Source organism: Haliotis asinina, chromosome 7 (genome assembly GCF_037392515.1).
Source record: "Haliotis asinina isolate JCU_RB_2024 chromosome 7, JCU_Hal_asi_v2, whole genome shotgun sequence".
In the NCBI taxonomy this organism is placed as follows: domain Eukaryota; kingdom Metazoa; phylum Mollusca; class Gastropoda; order Lepetellida; family Haliotidae; genus Haliotis; species Haliotis asinina.
In genome coordinates this window covers 58,589,065-58,607,811 of record NC_090286.1, presented here as the reverse complement: position 1 = coordinate 58,607,811, position 18,747 = coordinate 58,589,065, and the positions used below count along the sequence as shown (strand labels likewise).

Genomic DNA, 18,747 nt, shown 5'->3' with positions numbered 1-18,747 from the left:
CCCTTAATTAAAACGACCAGCGGCATTTTTAGAAGTTGGATATGCCTTTCAATATCTCCAGATACAATGGAATATACATGTTAGAATTACTCCTTATCAGTTGAGAAATATATATTCCGATGATATATGATTTGGCAGGAATGAAGTTAAAGGGGGGATACGGGCGGAGGTCTTTCTTGAGCATCACTTCTAAATGTTGTTCAAAATCCCAATCCAGTTTAAGTAGATATCTAAAGAGATCACAAAAACAAAAACAGATGAAAAATACAAAACAGATAATGGAGGTAAAAGACATCTTTAATGTGCGTGAAAGGAGAGATTCTGACATGTGTGAGAGAAAAGAAAACGTTTTCCTAGACAGCGCCTCTGTAAATTGTCAATCTTGGATCGCTGGGTTCATCATATCTACTCCACATCTATTTCATGTCAGCGATAGGCAGCAGTGCAGCGAAATACAATTGGTCCTTTTCATGAAAAAACCTCCACTGTCACGGGAAGTTGTGTGATTGGATATTATCGTGGCTTGGTTATTTACAGTTGCAAGAATCATCACACCTACAGGTTTCTCCTGAGATGCATCCCTCGCCACACTTGCACGTACCTGAAACAGCAACAGTATTTACTGTAAGAGATTTACTGTAGAGAAAGTGAGGGAGGGAGGGAGTGAGTATGGTTTGACACAGTTTTCAGCAATATTCCAGCACTACCACGGCAGGAGACACAAGAAATGGGATTCACACATTGTAGTCATGTGAAGACTCGAACCGGGGTTATCGGAGTCAAGAGAGGACATTTTAACCATTAGGCGTCAGCATCGCCCTTCTTCGGCAGGACGTATGAGCGCAATCAATTATACAATGGGGCGGATACAACCTGTTCAGAAAAGAGGAGCACACCATTGAGTGGGAAAGGTATGTGCACACTTCATTTTCACCGGAGTTTCAGTGGTTATATAACAAAATTTCAGGACAAAAGGGGTGGGTGTGTGCTGCGCATCCCTTCACCCACCTCTAGATTCGCCCATGTACCAGCAGTTCCTGATAATGAGTATTGTGTTAACTACACATATCTACTTCACTTAACGTTTAATGAATATATTTTCATCCCTTCAAGTAGAAATGGATTTGTGGCATATGCTGTGCAACATACATATCCTCTGGGTTGTCTTTACCTGGACACGCGCACACTTTCTTGACGTTGCACGTGGTGCACGTGCAATCGCTCCCGTTGCACTTGCAGTCTGAGCCACACGCGCATGGGTTGTTCTTGCACTCGTAAGTGCATCCGGCGCCTGGAAGTAGACGGAGAAATGAGATTCAATAAATGCATGAAGTCTTAACAATCTAAGTAAACAGTCTCAATATTATTCGTTACACTCCTACACTGAGTCTAACAAACCCCAAGAAACCCTAGTAGGGTCGAGGTCGCGTCAGCTGACCTTTGAGATTGACCTATCAGAACACAGCTTACCAAATCGCAAAAGTTGACATCCGCACATACCTTTTAACTCGGAAAGGTTTGCACCCGAAGATTCCGAATGCTATTTTCCGTTCGATCTCATCCGGGTGCAGCACATGGAGCACGCCACAACAGTGAGTAAACAGTCGCTGAAAACAGCGTTTTGGCAATATCCAAGGAAGTCAGCTTGTGGACATAATTGCTGACGGTAACCATATCAACAGAAACCACAAAGTGTACATACTGCAGGTCAAATATCTGTGTTTTATGCGGATGTTCAGTCAGTGGCCTGGGAATTTTGTAAGTCCCACTGAACCCTTAATAGTACTTGTTGTGTGGTTGGTTAAATCCGTTCGTCGGTCATTTGATTAGACCCAAAGCTTATCTGACGCTACTTCCTTCTAGGGTTTGTTAGACTCATTGTAGTAATAATGAAACTAAGTTTACTTAGACTGGAAGTCTTAATATTAATCAACACCAAGAGACCTTGAGTTTTGTGTGTAATAGTTAGTCACTGACCTGTCCGAATTTTATTAAGAAGGAATCTAACCATGTTATATTAAACGCCGCGCCCCCCTCTCCAATATTCGCTTGTGGCGACTAGCGGGATCGGATGGTCAGGCCCGCTGACTTGGTTGACACATGTCATCAGTTCCAAGTTACGCATGTAGATGCTCATGCTGTTGATCACGGGATAGTCTTGTTCAGGTCCGATAATTTACAGACCGACGCCATAACCACTGGAATATTGCTGAGTGTGGCGTAAACCTAAACACACTCACTCTGCAATATTCCAGGTAAACTGTGTTAGAGGCTGGACCAGGTGTCAGGAGCATCCATCTACGCGGATGGGTTGCCATGACGCCCAACAACCAAGGCGAGTCTGACACTCCGATCCCGTTAGTTGCCTCGTCCAGCAAGAACCCAGCGGAACTATATTTCCACGGGTACTTATACGTATAAATGAAAACTATTAAAAACATACTAAGTCAGCGTTTTATGTCTTGACACTTGACACCCATCCCTTGTCAGGGGTGTAGCTACCCGAACAAAAAAGCCCGGGCTTACATGAAAAATTGGCTTGCTACGCGCTTGCTTATTCTACAGTTCATCACAAACAACTCTAAAGAAGTCCCTTCTTCACGTTGATCAGAGGGAGTGCTTAAATGCCACGTTGACCCGCATGTCACGAGGCAGCAGTTGATACAGGTCCAAGACTCAGTCACGTTGGTCACCGTTCAATAGTATGATGCTGACAAATCAAAGAGATTTAGGGCGAAATTGGGATTCGAACCCTTGATCATGGGTCTCTGACATGCCTAGAGAAACCAGCCATAGACAGTAAACGACTGAGCCACCAGCGCCCCCTTTAGTGTTAAGACACGTTTGTCACTGTATGGTGTATGATGTAAAACCCCTCACTAATGCAGGGATACGGAAGTATCTCTGGAATAACGGACTAATTTAAGCATTAACATGTACACTATGCATCTTGTCGTTTCATTATTCACGGCACGCCAGCAATAGGGCAACATCTAAATTTATCACCGCGTACATGATTTGAGATATATTACAGATAGACAATAGTGATGTTATCAAACGATCACCTGCTCATCTACGGAAGTAAAGTTTCCCATAAGCTTTATGAAATTTATACCTCACTCTGAAAATGATGTTACTACACACGCTTCGTGAATAAAAACCGCACGTAATTATTCATGGATTATAATTCCACACTATCTATCGTGTGGTGTTTGTGATGTCTCTAAAGCTTTTGATCGTGTGTGGCATAAAGGTTTATTGTTGAAATTAGAAAAGTACGGATTTCATGGTTCATTGTTAAATTGGCAAGGTGATTACATAAGTAACCGTTCACAAAGCGTCTTTGTAAATGGAGCCCTATCCAAGCCGAGGTATTTACAAGCTGGTGTCCCTCTAGGGTCAGTCCTCGGTCCTTTCTTATTTCTTGTTTATGTCAAAGACATTGCTGATGACTTAGACTGCTCGACACGATTATTTGGTGATGATGCGTCGCCAGGCTCATCTTCTCATGATCATCTATTCATTGAAAGAGAACTGAATTCAAACTTGGAAAGGTTGCGTGCTTGGGCAAAGCGGTGGCTTATAACATATAATCCTGATAAAACTGAGGCTATCATTTTCACCTTGCATGAGAATGTTAAGGCACCCAATCTCTACTTCAACAGGGTTCGGGTCAAAACCGTTGATAATCATAAACATTTGGGATTAACATTTTCAAAAGATTGTAAATGGTCTGACCACATTGATAATATTCTAAAATCAACTTCAAAAATGACATCTTCTCTACGTAAACGTAAATGTTTTATTACCGCGCTGTGTATTTAATAGAATTTTATGTAATGTTCACAAGACCCCATTTGAATATGTGTTTGAAATATGGGATGGGTGTACTCAATACCAAACACATAAATTTGAACAACTGCAATTAGAAGCATCAAGAATTGATACAGGTTTGCCGAAATATACTCATCATGAACATCTTAATTATGAAACTGGTTGGTAATCTTTAGCAGAGCGTAGGAGAAAGCAAAAACTTTGTCTTTTTCACATATTCAGCATATTATGTCACCATCGTACCTCAATGATCTTGTTCCTGGGAAAGTAGCCTCTAAAAGTAGCTATAATCTTCGTAACTCTGACAATGTCTCGCTTCCCTTCTCACGTTTAAAGTTTTCGTATAATTTGTATTTTCCATCCACAGTTAGAATGTGGATTGAATTTCCAGTTGACGTTAGAAGAAGCGTGTTACTGAATTCTTTTAAATCAAATATTGTTGTAACAGAAAACACAGCTCCCCAATACTTTGAATTTGGACGAGAATCACTAATATCACCCTTACAAAACTAGGTTACATGTGTAGTCAACTGAATTAAGATCTGTTCCGTGCTGATAAAATAGATAATCCAAAATGTTCTTGTGGATATGTTTGTGAAAATTCTTATCATTACCTATTTGACTGTCCACTATATACTCAACAGAGATCTACCATTATGGCTAATTTACGCTTTGTTACCAATGTAATATAAACTCTGAATTACTGCTTGTAGCAATGCAGATCTGACTGATCGTGCCAATCAAAACATATTTAAAATTGTTTAAACATATATTTGTCAATCAAAAGATTTTCGTAATTATTGCAATTGCCCAATCTTTCTCATCTTGTGTGTGTGTGGTGGTGGTGGTGTGTGTGTAGGGGTTGGGGTTGTTATTTTCTATACACATCACATCATATTTATCAATAGACACGTTATAACATGTAGGCGTACACAATCCAAACAAAATACTGCCTTAACCACATAAACAACACCTTTCGGACAAGGAGGTCGCACGGTCGGCTGGAGGTATGACCAGCAATTCCATAAACACACATTCATTCAAAAAGCATACTTATCCCCGATCTTGGATGTAGCATAAGGAATACTAGCCCCTAACATGGTTACGCATCATCAACATGAACACAAGTCATCTTAATCCGATGTCTGCATGAACATGGCCGCCGACAGACAAGTATTTGGAAGAATGTTTACCAGTCAAAGGGTCAACAATATACACAACACACCTACCTTGTGAACTGGACATGATGACAAATGTGAGTGAGGTGGTTCAGATCGAAATCTTCTTTTTCTCTGTGCAGTTTCTTCGTCGGAACTGATGAGGGGCGCACTGACACTGGCTATATAGTGATGTTGATTCTGCACACGGCACTGCATTTTCACACGGCTCGCTGTCACGAATTGTGTATTACGCATTTCACATCTAAAATATTAGTCATACTAATTCTATGAATGTGCATACAGTTTTACATATGTAAATTGCCATAGTTACTATTGTCTAGCCACATAATTCCATATTGATTTACTTGTAATGTACCTGAAAACCATGGTCTAGATTTTCGAAGCTCTCTCAGCGCTGAGATAGTCGTAGGTGCCATAACTTAACATTCAATATCTTAGTGCTAAGATTTTGTGAGCTTCGAAAATCTACACCCTGATGCTGATGAGGAAATAAAGTCTATCTATTTTTACACGACTCGCTATTACGAGTAGCGCAATAAGCATTCAGCCTTTACAAGTTGTCCTACAACTCTTTCCTACCATGCAAAGATTAACGTGTAGTGTTTTCATCACAGAAGCACCTGAAGACTAATCAGACTTTCAGCTGTTTATTTGTGTGACCGATTTTCTTCATAACACAAAACGCTGCATCACGTAGTAGCCATAAACAAGGTCAGAAGATACTATAACAATTCGTTATCGCTGACCCTTAGCATCGTCTCGCCCAAATCATGTTAACAGTTCCCGCCATTTCTGCTCCATTCATGACCCCTCTGTGCGACGAAGGATTCTTGTCATGGCGACTTCGTTGATGATGATGTTTTGAAACAGACCAGACCACAATGCCTAGATGTAATATGAGCCTGAGAATATGTCATTTTATATACTGGACAAAACAAGTTAGGGATATTGATATTTTTATTATTGATATTTTATCAGTGTGTCACCGAATACATCTTCATTCATAATTTCAAAATTTACATATATCCCTAACTAGTTTTTGTCAGGTATATGTATAAGCGACATAAATGAATTGGCCCACAGGGCTGGCTATACAATAACGTTGTAAGCCCGCCATGTAACTAGCAAGCAGCGGGCCGCCGGGCAGACGTTATTTCATAAACTGCACTGTATGTTACAATGTGGAAATACTACAGTGCATGTTAGAACGTTGAAATGCTTTACTGTATGGTAGAATGTGAAAATATTTCAGTGCATGTAAAAATGTGAGAATATTTCAGTATATGTTAGACTATGGAAATATGTTTACAGTGTGGAAACATTTCAGTACATGTTATAATATGGAAATATTTCAATACACCTTAGAATGTGGAAATGTTTCAATACACCTTAGAATATAGAAATATTTCACTGCAATATGGAAATGATAAAAAATGAACATGATTTACATTTTGTAGGAAAAGTGAAATATATAACTGTTTTACATGTGTGACAAAACACATACTTTCCTGTCTGTATGACCGTACCATAGTGCCTTATCATAATCCGATAAGACACAAGACTCCCAATGATATGCTCCCTTTGACAACAGTATACTCTCGTGCTGCGTGATATCCATAACAGATATGCTATCTCGTTCTCTCATAACAGGACGGCCGTCATAAGCTGATAAAGGATGTCGGCCAATAACAGACAGCGTAATAAGTTAAGATAAAGGGTGCAGATAGATCTAGGTCATCGTGACATGTGCCTTATGCCTGCCCAGAGGACTATAGCCTCGATCCAAGTAAAGCGTATAGGAGTTGTCTATTGTTTACTGACCTTGCTGAAAGGTCGCGCCACGTGAACACATTGCCACTAAACTGGCGAGTAGATAGAACTTACCACTCATTGTGAATAATGAACTCTAAAATGAGTTTTAAACACAGGTTCGGTCCATAAAAGGTGAAAGAGATATGAAATGCCACAGAAATGTTCAGGTTTATTGTAGGGTTCCAAAAACGTGCTTACCTTTTTTGTGGGCTACTACAACAAGCCTTGTAATGTCTAGAAAGAGGTGTATTTTTGCGTCGGTATATGTGAAGTGAAGCGAAATCAATCTGTCATCAAAGGAAGGTAGGAACTGACGTGTATTATCTTTCTACGTGAGGCAAATCTCGTTTTCTTCCTGCAAGCAGAAGTGTAGGGGACTATACGATACCTCGTGCATGTGTAAGTGTTCATTAGGTATGCTTGCTGGTTGTACAATCATCAATTGCCTGGATCTTATATATATACACCCGAAGAAGAGACTAGAATCTGTCTCGAAACGTTGTGACCTTGTATAAAAAAGAAGTTTGATTCCTCCAACTTCTAAATGCCTTTGAAACAACTTGTTTTCACAACATTCTGTAAAAACAGTCATGTTATTTTAGAGATCACGGGTGTTTCCTGCAGTATTAATAGCATCACATGATTGCACATTGTACTCTTACAAAGTTTATGTACTCCATTTTCCTTACATTAAACTCCACCCTTTCTCGTTTTTGCAGCAGATAATATTCGGGGTTACTTAGGTATGCAGCCCTAAAATTCGGCGTTAAATTGGCTCGCTGTCCAACCAACTAAGATATCACTACTCAAGCATGACGATTGTTTACAATTAGAAGTAATGGATTCCAGAACATATTTGCATTGGGGCCATTCCAAATGTAATCGAAAAGTCATTATTGTCATGTAGAAGTAGGGATTATAATAATTACAAATGCATATTCTGAGCTGGTTTGGTTCCTTCGGTGAATTCATGTCCCATCGATTTCACCGCATTATCATTTGTGCTGACAAAGAAGGCGTGTTGCTATGCAGGAGGTTTGTTATAACGGACCTTAAAGTACGCCTGCGTGAGGTGTGGTGATAAAGGTCTGTGACCGCGAAACGCCCCCACTGTCTCCTTAATTAATGGTTGCGGTTGAATGTGACCAGACACCTCATGAATTGTACGAATACTGACTGTCCTCCATGGTCCCTTTGTAAATGATTTGGTGTCAAACTAAACTGACGTGAAACCTGACCCACATATTCCATGTAGTAGTAGTAGTAGTAGTAGTAGTAGTAGTAGTAGTAGTTGTTGTTGTTGTTGTTGTTGTAGTTGTAGTTGTAGTTGTAGTTGTAGTTGTAGTTGTAGTTGTAGTTGTAGTTGTAGTTGTAGTTACAATAAGTCCCGGTCCGATTATAATGATCAGAATCTACTGCTCTTCGACCTCGTACAAACAGTTTGCTCAATAGAGGCAAGAACAAAATGTGTTCAGGAAGCTGTTTTACCCCCAACGTCTAAAATGTCACTGAAAGAACACTTTGACACCATTGAAACATGTGAGGTAGTCCAAGAGTTGCTGAGATTGGATTATATATGCAGACCCGATGACAAGCGATGACAAATGTAACGAAGGCCGGGCGGGACAACTACCGGAATGTCCTAACTCGATCCACAAGAGGGAGCGAGCTACAAACACATATTTTATATCATTGGAAAGATCTCGAGGAAATGAGCGTGTTCATGAACGAGGAGATGTTCACGTGTTAACAAGCTCACAACTGAAAATGCATTTCTGCAGACATTTCTGGCAGAATTTTTTTCCTGCAGACATTTCTGGCAGAATTTTTCATTTAACTACCAGAATTATCTAATTGAATAAAATTAGAGACTATAATTTATGACATTCCTGCGTGAGTGGTAGCTTCATGTTTATTATGCGAATAGAGACGAAACCGGACATATACTAGATACAAACAATAATAACGATGTAAGACATGTGAGCCATAATTTGAATTCATCAGCATGCTCGACAAGACCAACGTACCAGATGAGATGATAAACAATACCTATGCGACAATGCATCAGTGATCAAAGTGACAATACCCGCGAAAATGTAATTGCCTCGTTGAAACAATGATTTATGCTGAAGTGGCCACCGAGTTTTCACACCTGTTAATTGGTGGTTTATCAGGTTGTCTCTATAAGCGGTCATCGTTCCGGTTCGGTTGTCTCTGAGTGGACACCGCGGTTGATAATTGCACAATCCAGAGAGCGGCCACTCGGGGAATACACCGAAACAAAGCCTGTTGGTGCTGCAGGGACAATAGACGTCTTATAGTCTATCCAGTACGTTCTGCCCGTTCAAGGTCACATGCAACAGAAAACATTTCTTTGTGGACTCTGATTCCGTTCAGTAACAAATTATCAAAAATGCAAATTGAACTTATAAAGTTGAAAAATAACGCGATTGAAAAGAACCCCACGAAATGGAAGTTCAAACGTTTCCCCAGCGCTGGGGGAAAAATTGTTTCACCACCCATAGCACATGTGCAGTGATTAGCTTGTACCGGGAAGAAACAAGTCATGTGTGCAAGGATTAACTTTGTGGAAAACAAGAGATGTTTCTTGTGGTTACAAATATCTTGGGTCGGCAGTAATAACAATACACTGGTACAATACCTGCATATTTGCAAGCCAGGTTTTCAAATAATGTGTAGAATTAGAAATGCTAATTTCATTGTTCAGCTTGAAAACTTAACTGTTTTAAATGATGTGTATGGAAACATAGAGAAGTCTCTGTCACAGACAAAATTCAATGTCTGCTTGTCTGCTAATGACAATATACAATACTCAACTTCAATCACTGACCAGCGTAACACCTATCAAGCTATACACCATAAACAACTACACTGATATATGGCTCGTGCACCTGGGGTCTGTCTCTGTCACATTATGTAATTACACAGACAGGCAGGTGCGATTCCTGTACACATGACATGTTATTACATCTGTGGGTTGCAAACAGACTGCCTCCATTTTTCCCGGATGACTGGATCGGACGGAACTGGGTGCAAAATCAGATTGTCAGTTTCAAGTTCTGTATGTACAAAACCCAACATTTGAATATATAATATTTATTAACATGGTGGAAATGCACAATATTTCATAAAGATTCTACGACAGAATATTTTATTGAAATATCAAAATGCTACACGTTCCACATCTTCAGTCTGCCAAGGGTCACACTGATAACGAAGGTCCAAGACCAGTATCTTGTAAGTGTCAACAGATAGAGATAGGCTAATCCAATATATCGTGTACTTCACTCGTGGTCACACTGATATCGAATGTCCAAGACCAATATCTTGTATGTGTCAGCAGATGCATCATGTCTTTCGCTTGTCAACGCCGTTGTGGTCAAATACGTTATGAAAATCTTTATGTAATTCTGACAAATAGAGCAACTTAACTTCGCAGTAGGTACGTTATCGGTACTCGAATTAGGCAATAGGATTTAGATACAACAACTTATCAGCAATATTATCAGTAAACCCGATTAGCTATGACAACTGGGAAAGGGTATAAAACAGGGACGACCACAGTCACAAATCATCCTGTGACTGTGGCGTAATAAACTCCTTGTTTATTCACTCAGGTAAGACCCTTTACTTTCTTCTACCTTGGCAAATCGTTACCATTACTGTTCAATGTTTTCTGCAATACATGTTTGCTATCGTGACCACATGTTAAGATCCTTGGCAAGGTCGTTATGTTTAGGTGGAACGTGGTCGTTAATATATTTTAGACTGTTTTACTCTCTATTGCTCTGTTCAGGAGCGGCTAGGTACCCTAGTGGTTAGAGCGTTTGTTCGTCACGCTGAAGGCCCGGGTTCGATTCCCCACGTGGGCACAATGTCTTAAACCATTTCTGGTGTCCTATGCTATTGCTGAAATATTGTTAAAAGCGTTGTAAAACCCAAATCGCTCTCTGTATTGCTGTTCTATGTTTTGTCTGTTTGATAATAGTGGTTTCGTGGCTGTCGCGGAGCGTGTCGTGTATTGTTTCAATTAATGTATTATGAGTGAATATCTTCCCGTGTTGAATGACACTCGTATAATGTATAGAGTATGTTCGAAACTGTGTATTTCATTATGTACTGCGTAATGTTGTTTTGGATATGCTAGTATTATAAGATGTATTAACGAAATTGTGTTGATGTTATGTGTTAGAAATGTATCTTGATTTATGTAGTATGTGTCGTGTAAATCGATGTATGATGATTGTGTACTTTGTATATCAGCATACAATGATAATGTATTTTGACAACTGATTACTGATTGTCAATATGTTTTAATAATTATTTGTACCCTATATTATTGTGATTAATTATGTAAAGATGATCCTGTGACTGTGGCGTAATAAACTCCTTGTTTATTCACTCAGGTTCTCGTGTTGTGTGTGGGTTGGTATAGTTACACCTCCTAGCTGCTAAACGAGCTGATTCCCCAAACTCGCGAGTTAACATATTTATGGATAACAACTTCTTCTATTGTATATGTTTAGATGTGGATGGGTGAATCATAATGATTGGAATATTTTCAAACAGTTTAACACTGTATTTTGTACGAATCCACGAGTCACTAACATAATTATTTTTATTCCTGTTTGAAAAACTGATAATATTATGACGGTACACTAGAACACTGATATAAACTGTCGTCATCACAGACACATTTATACAATTTAACATTTCAACCACTGGCCTTTGTTACGAACACATGCCAATCAACTGATCTCACTAGCTTCTGTCATGATGATAATTAACTCACAGGGGTCTTGGTGAAAAGGGTAGCAATAACAAATATAAACGGGATATAGTACCATGTTGGTCATTCTTGAATGGGATTTTGTCCAAAGAATTTTTTCTTAAGGGATTTTGTCCGTCCCCCAATGAGACGGCTGACAGTAACGTGTTACTCGGCAGGTCCTTTTAACCATCACCGATGTAATGGCAACTTAATCTTCAATTTACAACTCAAGCACGACGCAAGACTTTCATTAGATTTTTTGTCAACTTACGTTAAGAATGTAAGAGCTGCATACGCGGTATCGGGTTTTATTAATAACAACTTCGTGTTAATATAGCAACGTTTCTGTGTAGGTTCTTACACCATGTTCAAGCTAACAGTGACAACCAAGTGATTTGAATTATTGAATGATGTGACAAACATCATGTACTTGAATAACAAGGAGTAGATATTTGGATCAGGCCAGGTGAGAACGAAGAGCAACAAACAGCGCAGCCATGAAGCAAATAATCAGGAGGCATTAAGTACTAAAACCAGTAGTAAACGAACGAGTGCTGATTGATAAAGTCTGCCTCATCAGGCCTCTTTGCCAAGAAGTACACCTGAAACATAGTGAATAAGCCTAACACAGAACTGAAGCAGAACATCTAATGGCACAATGATATGAATTGTACAAATTCCTCATACCGGTCTTGGAGGTATTAACATCATCATCACCCCTTTTCATTGCCATAAGTTTACGAATACATGCAAAACATCACAAGGATAATTAGTTTATACATACAGATGAATCAGATATTCGTATTCTGAAAATACCCCAAGCCCAACAATTCAGATCATAAATTTCTGTGTCATAAATTATCTGATACAAGTGAAGAGACGGTCTAATACACACTCTTCCAAATATTTAGCCATTACAGGTATTTACACAGAATGGTATTTGTCTGGATAGTTTTAAGACTACGACTATGTACTATCAGGAACACATCATCTAAAGAAGGTCCATAAGGTATCCCAAGATAGTCTGCATTTTTATTCAATTAAGATCATTCTGGTAGTGAAATAAAAACGTCTGCCACAAATTTCTGCAGGAAAACATTCTGCCAGAAATTTCTGCAGAAATGCATTTTCAGAGCCATTGGCTTGACCAAAAAGGTTTCTTCAAGTACTTGGGAGTAAAGACACGGTTTAGTTGTTTCCTCCAGCTACACACACACCTTCACAGCACTGGGAAATGATTTGGTACATTTTGAACGAGGCTCAGTGTACAGAGAAGGGTCAAGGAACGTCGCATTCACGTGCATTCAACTCACAATTTGAAACGGACAGTATATGATATGACACAATGACACTCGTGGTAAAAGACATAACACAAAGGACGACAGTGGTATCCGACATGACACAAAGCACACTATCGTGGTTAAGAGCATGATTTGAGTTGAGTCTAACGTTACATCGTCATTATTCCAGCTATATTGTGACGTGATCTAGTCTGCATTCATAAAAATTCAAATGAATTTGATTCTAAACATATTCATTAATTATTATTTACACACAGAATATGTCATAGAACCAAATTAAAAACTACAAGCAATTCGTCATTCACACTGCAAAGTTCAATTTAAGTTAACGACATGACACAAAGGACCCTCGTTGTAAAAGACATGACACGAGGACATTCGTGGTTAATGACATGACACAAAGGAGGATCATGGAAGACGACATGACACATGACATGGAATCAAATGAATAATTATCGTTGTAATTAACTGACAAGATTCAAAGGGGTATCGTGGTAACTGACAGCATAGAAAGGATGCTGGTTTTATCTAACAAGATACAAAGGATGATCATCGCAACTGACAGCATAGAAAGGATGCTGGTGTTATCTAACAAGATACAAAGGATGATCATCGCAACTGACAGCATAGAAAGGATGCTGGTGTTATCTAACAAGATACAAAGGATGATCATCGCAACTGACAGCATAGAAAGGATGCTGGTGTTATCTAACAAGATACAAAGGATGATCATCGCAACTGACAGCATAGAAAGGATGCTGGTGTTATCTAACAAGATACAAAGGATGATCATCGCAACTGACAGCATAGAAAGGATGCTGGTGTTATCTAACAAGATACAAAGGATGATCATCGCAACTGACAGCATAGAAAGGATGCTGGTGTTATCTAACAAGATACAAAGGATGATCATCGCAACTGACAGCATAGAAAGGATGCTGGTGTTATCTAACAAGATACAAAGGATGATCATCGCAACTGACAGCATAGAAAGGATGCTGGTGTTATCTAACAAGATACAAAGGATGATTATCGCAACTGACAGCATAGAAAGGATGCTGGTGTTATCTAACAAGATACAAAGGGTGATCATCGCAACTGACAGCATAGAAAGGATGCAGGTGTTATCTAACAAGATACAAAGGATGATCATCACAACTGACACGATACTAAAAGTGGCTGTAATACAAAAAGTCACAAAGATAGTAGATGACATGGTACCAAGGACCGTCGAGACGATATAATACAAAGGATAGTCAAGGTACGAAGAAAGGCGAAAGGCGATGTAGTAAAGGAGCTACAATTGGTGAAAGGAAAGCTGCGCCCTTGCACGCTGGTCAAGGTGTCAGCTGATCGGTGTCACCAGCCTGAGACAGATAACACTCACTGATAAAGCGTTATTCATATGGCAAACATTTCTGTGTTAACACGGGGATTTTACGGCACTTCACTAGGTATACGGAAGTGTTAACGCGATAATACCGATAGAAACGGTCTTAGAATGCATATTTTTGGCGGAATCGCTTAGGCCAATTGACAGTTCCAAAGTGACCTTTTTGCAAACATTAAAATACGACAACACGCTTAAAGCTTGAGTCATACCAAAGTAGTTCTTAGTGTCTCCTGTTAGGTCCAAAAAGTAATTGTTAAAGGGGCTTGAACGAAAGAGAGCGCGTAACGTTTGTAAATATTCCGACGTAGGTTCGATCATGAACAGTTCTCAGTACGTCTGTCTCGTCTCTACCCCATGTCCAGATAGTTAGTATTATGTTTAGACTGGGTACAACTGTCCGTTCATCCCGTGTGGGCAACGTTTCCAAGTAGTTCATTCTCGTCGTTAGTCAGTTTATATCCATTCTGAGCTAGACCCTATCTTGTTCTTTATAAGCACAACCCCGTTCTTACTGCGTTCTTACTCCGGTCCTTGTGCGGTTTATCATCATAATCCGGTTTCTATCCGAACCTAACACGTTTTTGTCCGTTCGCATTCCCGTTCAAGATGGAAACACCGACATGTCCATGCCCCCAAGGAACAGTGATTGAATTTAGTTTTACTCAGCACTCCATGGACCACGACGGGTGGACCAAGTTAGACAGTTCTTGGACAATCTAATCCAGAGTCCACAAGCCGAGATGAGGCCAAAGGTGCTGAGCATTCTGTGCCTGAATTCACCTCTCAGGTTTAAGCTAGTTCCTCATTTAACAACTTCTTATTCTTACACCTCCTTTGCTTGTGAGTGTTGATGGATGGATGGATGGATGGATGGATGGATGGATGGATGGATGGATGGATGGATGGATGGGTATTTACTGTGAGTACATTTGCACAGTTGAGTCCAGACTTATGTAAGGGACATCTAAGGCTGTCCCATATCATGGCAATGAAATGAGGTGGTACATTGTTAGTACTGAGTGAGTGAGGTTATTTTACTACTATTAATATTCCAGCAATATCACGGCCAAGGTAACATAAGCCATGAGTATGGGCAGACGCGGCTATGGCAACTGTCCGCCATACAAATTGCTTCCCATACCGTATTAATAAGGTGAATCAACTCCCATTTTTCGGCATGAGTGAGTGAGTAAGATTTTACAGTTTTGGGCAATATTTCAGCACAAGCTTTCACACACACACACCTTATTTCCGTTATTCCAGAAATACTTCTGTATTCCAGCAATGGTGAGGGGTTTTACGCCAAAAATATCGATACCGCCCCAGTAGTATACTTCTTTGGTATACTTCGTTGGTATACTTCTTTGGCCTCGATCGTTGGCTGCTTGGTTTGTTGTGAACGCCGCATTTAGCAATTGTCCAGCTTCTCTCTCTCTCTCTCTCTCTCTCTCTCTCTCCATCTCTCTCTCCCTTTCTCTCTCTCTGTCTCAAACACACACACACACACACACACACACACACCTTCCTTTCAATAGCGTGCACACACATCCCACAACCCCTGAACCTGAATCGTGTTGTACTTCATAAGCAGTGACACACAGTCTGGGGCTAGATTTTCGAAGCTCTCTTACTCGTAAGTGCCAAAACATTAACATTAACGTACGGCTATTTCAGCGCTAAGAGAGCTTCGAAAATAAGGCCCTGAACCGCAATATAGATCTGTACAATTCTGAAGGGGAGTCGAGCTTTCTTGAACGTTATAAAGCATTGACGAACCAGAGAAGGGAGCTAACTCCGCTTGCCTTATGGAAAGATAGTAACAGTTACTCATTTAATACTGAACACGCACGTTACACATAACATCCTTATCTTCCAACAACACATATCGCAATGTTGTGTCACAGGCACAAAATGTTCTGATCTGAAATTTACATGGGTGTAAAACCTACACCAAATCAACGCCGACGAATATCGGAATATAAGCCTGATATCGAGGACTTACATAGTTCCAGTTGGATATACGTTTTCGGTTCAAACGACTTTACAAATTCTATATAATTGGATTGATATTTTCACTCGTCGAAACTTTGTTTGTTTAGCAAGTACATTCTACAAATAAAGACAGTGGACCTTTTTTATGAATATGCAACCTTTTTATATTTTATATAGGCGACATTACCACATCGGTTCTAATCGTTGTCAAGTGGTAAATCTGCGTCTAAACGTCGCCGATATAGAATAAAGAAGTATGTCCATAAAGGTGTCCTTATTCTTCATGTCTTTGACTTCTAGAATACCAGTCAAAGAAGCATTCAGCAAATGTACGCCCGTCCTATGTTGTGGATGTGTTCTACATGTAGGAATCTGTAGTCCCTGAACATGTGAATGTTTGTCGCTGTATCAAATCAATAAATATCAGAACCAATATGCATGCAGTGAAGATGTAGCCATCCATTGTGTTCTCTATCGGGACATGGAGGGATAAAGCGCCAGGCTATCGATCCTGCGAGCTTGAGGTGTCCTGAGGTGTCGAACCCACTTGTCACCTGGTGCAAAGACCTTGGAGTAAATTTTGTGTGCAGACTCCTTCAGTGCTGTCACAACCCCTACTGTGTAGTACACAACCCTGTGCACTTAAAAACACCCCCTCAATCTGTAGATTTAAGACCGATGGTGGCCACATGAATACATGCAAACGCCTAGTTGCGGGTAAAGCAACGTGCAGGAAACTCGGACAAAGTACTGTGACTATGTGTCCCAGTCCACCAGTGTGTGAATGGGTACCTCGTAATTGATGGGAAGGGCTCTTAGGGGCAGCAAGAGTTGTATACTCCCCATGGAGTTGAGATTGCTAGCATGATGTGACGTTGACACTGACATCCAGTGATCAAGGACAAAGTACCTGCGCCTGGATTATGTATTAGTTGGATATGTGTGCTATATAAACATACATGTACTATAATAATATCGGTATAGATCGAACTGACGGCCACCACACGGTATGGTCTTAAGCCATTAACAATATCCCCATTAGCAATACCACGGTGGTAGGCGCCAGAAATGGACTTCACACATTGCACCCATGTGGGGAATCGAACATGATTTTAGGCATGACGAGAGAACGCTTTAACCTCTAGGCTAACCCACCGTCCCGTGGACCACACAACAAAACAAATGATTTTCCATTTACAGTTGTAGTACCACCTGTTCCAATAAATATGGAAACGTATGGCCATATATTAAGAAATGTTAATCAACGCATAGCTAAAAACGTGCGCATTCCACTGTGACCATTCCTTTACAAGTTTCAACTTCCTGATATGTGGGTCTGCCTACAACAGTTTCCCTAAACGAGATAAGGTAGGCCCGCTAAATGTCTACCGACCGACTGGAATTTCACTGTCAAGCCGTTTCTCTAATCCCAATATGAATATAGTCTTTTTCCAAACATTTCATTGACCTTTACCTTTGAGATCCGATTGGTTCCCATATTCGTCAACAAATACAACGTGCCGTATCTTGACTATGGGAAAAAATTTCTTAATGAGACAATTAAAATCCTTCAAAACTTCTTTCACCATCCCTAAAAACATTGTTCGTGGAATTATGAACGAGGCAATGCATATTTCGCTCCCTACTAATCAAGTTGCTGCAGAGTGGGGTCACTCAAGTCACGTGACAGACCTCATTTCAATCCAACAGGTGTTTTTTTATGGATCGTATTTGTTTTCTCTAACAATGTCATTGAAACAGGAGAGTAAGATAAAAGGAGTATCATTAGTGGTATATATGGCTTAATCGTCCATCCTGCTACAATGTATAATGTTGATCAGTAACAGCCAACGACTGCCTCTATTACCCGTAGTGAATTTCAAGACAACACAGTCAGCTCATTTGTTCGCACTGATTTCCCTTTTCGAATATGAACGACCACTACGAACGATTTCGGCTAATGTTTTTCTTTTTTTAATTCTCACAAATTTTCACAATAACATTCCATCCAGAGAAATGGCTAGAATTTATAGATGTCAGCTTCTTCATTTTAGGAACACGATTGTCAGCGTCACTATGTTCTTTGTCATTCATCTTATACTTCGAAATTATGTTCCTCAAATGACATTCAACTTGGAAAGTCTTCCTCCTGTATCCCCCCTTAATTAAAATGACCAGCGGCATTTTTAGAAGTTGGATATGCCTTTCAATATCTCCAGATACAATGAAATAAACATGTTAGAATTACTCCTTATCAGTTGAGAAATATATATTCCGATGATATATGATTTGGCAGGAATGAAGTTAAAGGGGGGATACGGGCGGAGGTCTTTCTTGAGCATCACTTCTAAATGTTGGTCAAAATCCCAATCCAGTTTAAGTAGATATTGAATCTACAGAGATCACAAAAACAGTAACAGATGAAAACTACAAAACAGATAA

General features: G+C 39.9%; 2 protein-coding genes across 2 annotated transcripts; one reads left to right on the top strand and one right to left on the bottom strand.

Annotated features, from left to right (window-relative positions):
- Window positions 1-279: 279 nt before the first annotated feature.
- LOC137291564 (metallothionein 10-II-like) lies at window positions 280-5,175 on the bottom strand. The gene is made up of 3 exons (XM_067822942.1): window positions 5,064-5,175; window positions 1,172-1,291; window positions 280-601 (listed from the first exon to the last, which is right to left on the bottom strand). Exons 1-3 carry the CDS (start codon window positions 5,077-5,079, stop codon window positions 528-530), a joined length of 210 nt encoding a protein of 69 aa, XP_067679043.1. The 5' UTR covers window positions 5,080-5,175; the 3' UTR covers window positions 280-527.
- Window positions 5,176-13,465: 8,290 nt separating this feature from the next.
- LOC137292100 (protein SON-like) lies at window positions 13,466-14,164 on the top strand. Its single transcript, XM_067823644.1, has one exon. The coding sequence runs from the start codon at window positions 13,466-13,468 to the stop codon at window positions 14,162-14,164; it is 699 nt and encodes a 232-aa protein (XP_067679745.1).
- The last annotated feature ends 4,583 nt before the right edge of the window (window positions 14,165-18,747 follow it).

Coding starts and splice junctions, on each gene's coding strand:
- LOC137291564 (XM_067822942.1), bottom strand. Junction 602..1,171: donor GAAAGTGTGCGCGTGTCCAG/GTAAAGACAACC, acceptor TTGCTGTTTCAG/GTACGTGCAAGTGTGGCGAG.
- LOC137292100 (XM_067823644.1), top strand. CDS start 13,466: ATGATCATCGCAACTGACAGCATAGAAAGGATGCTGGTGTTATCTAAC.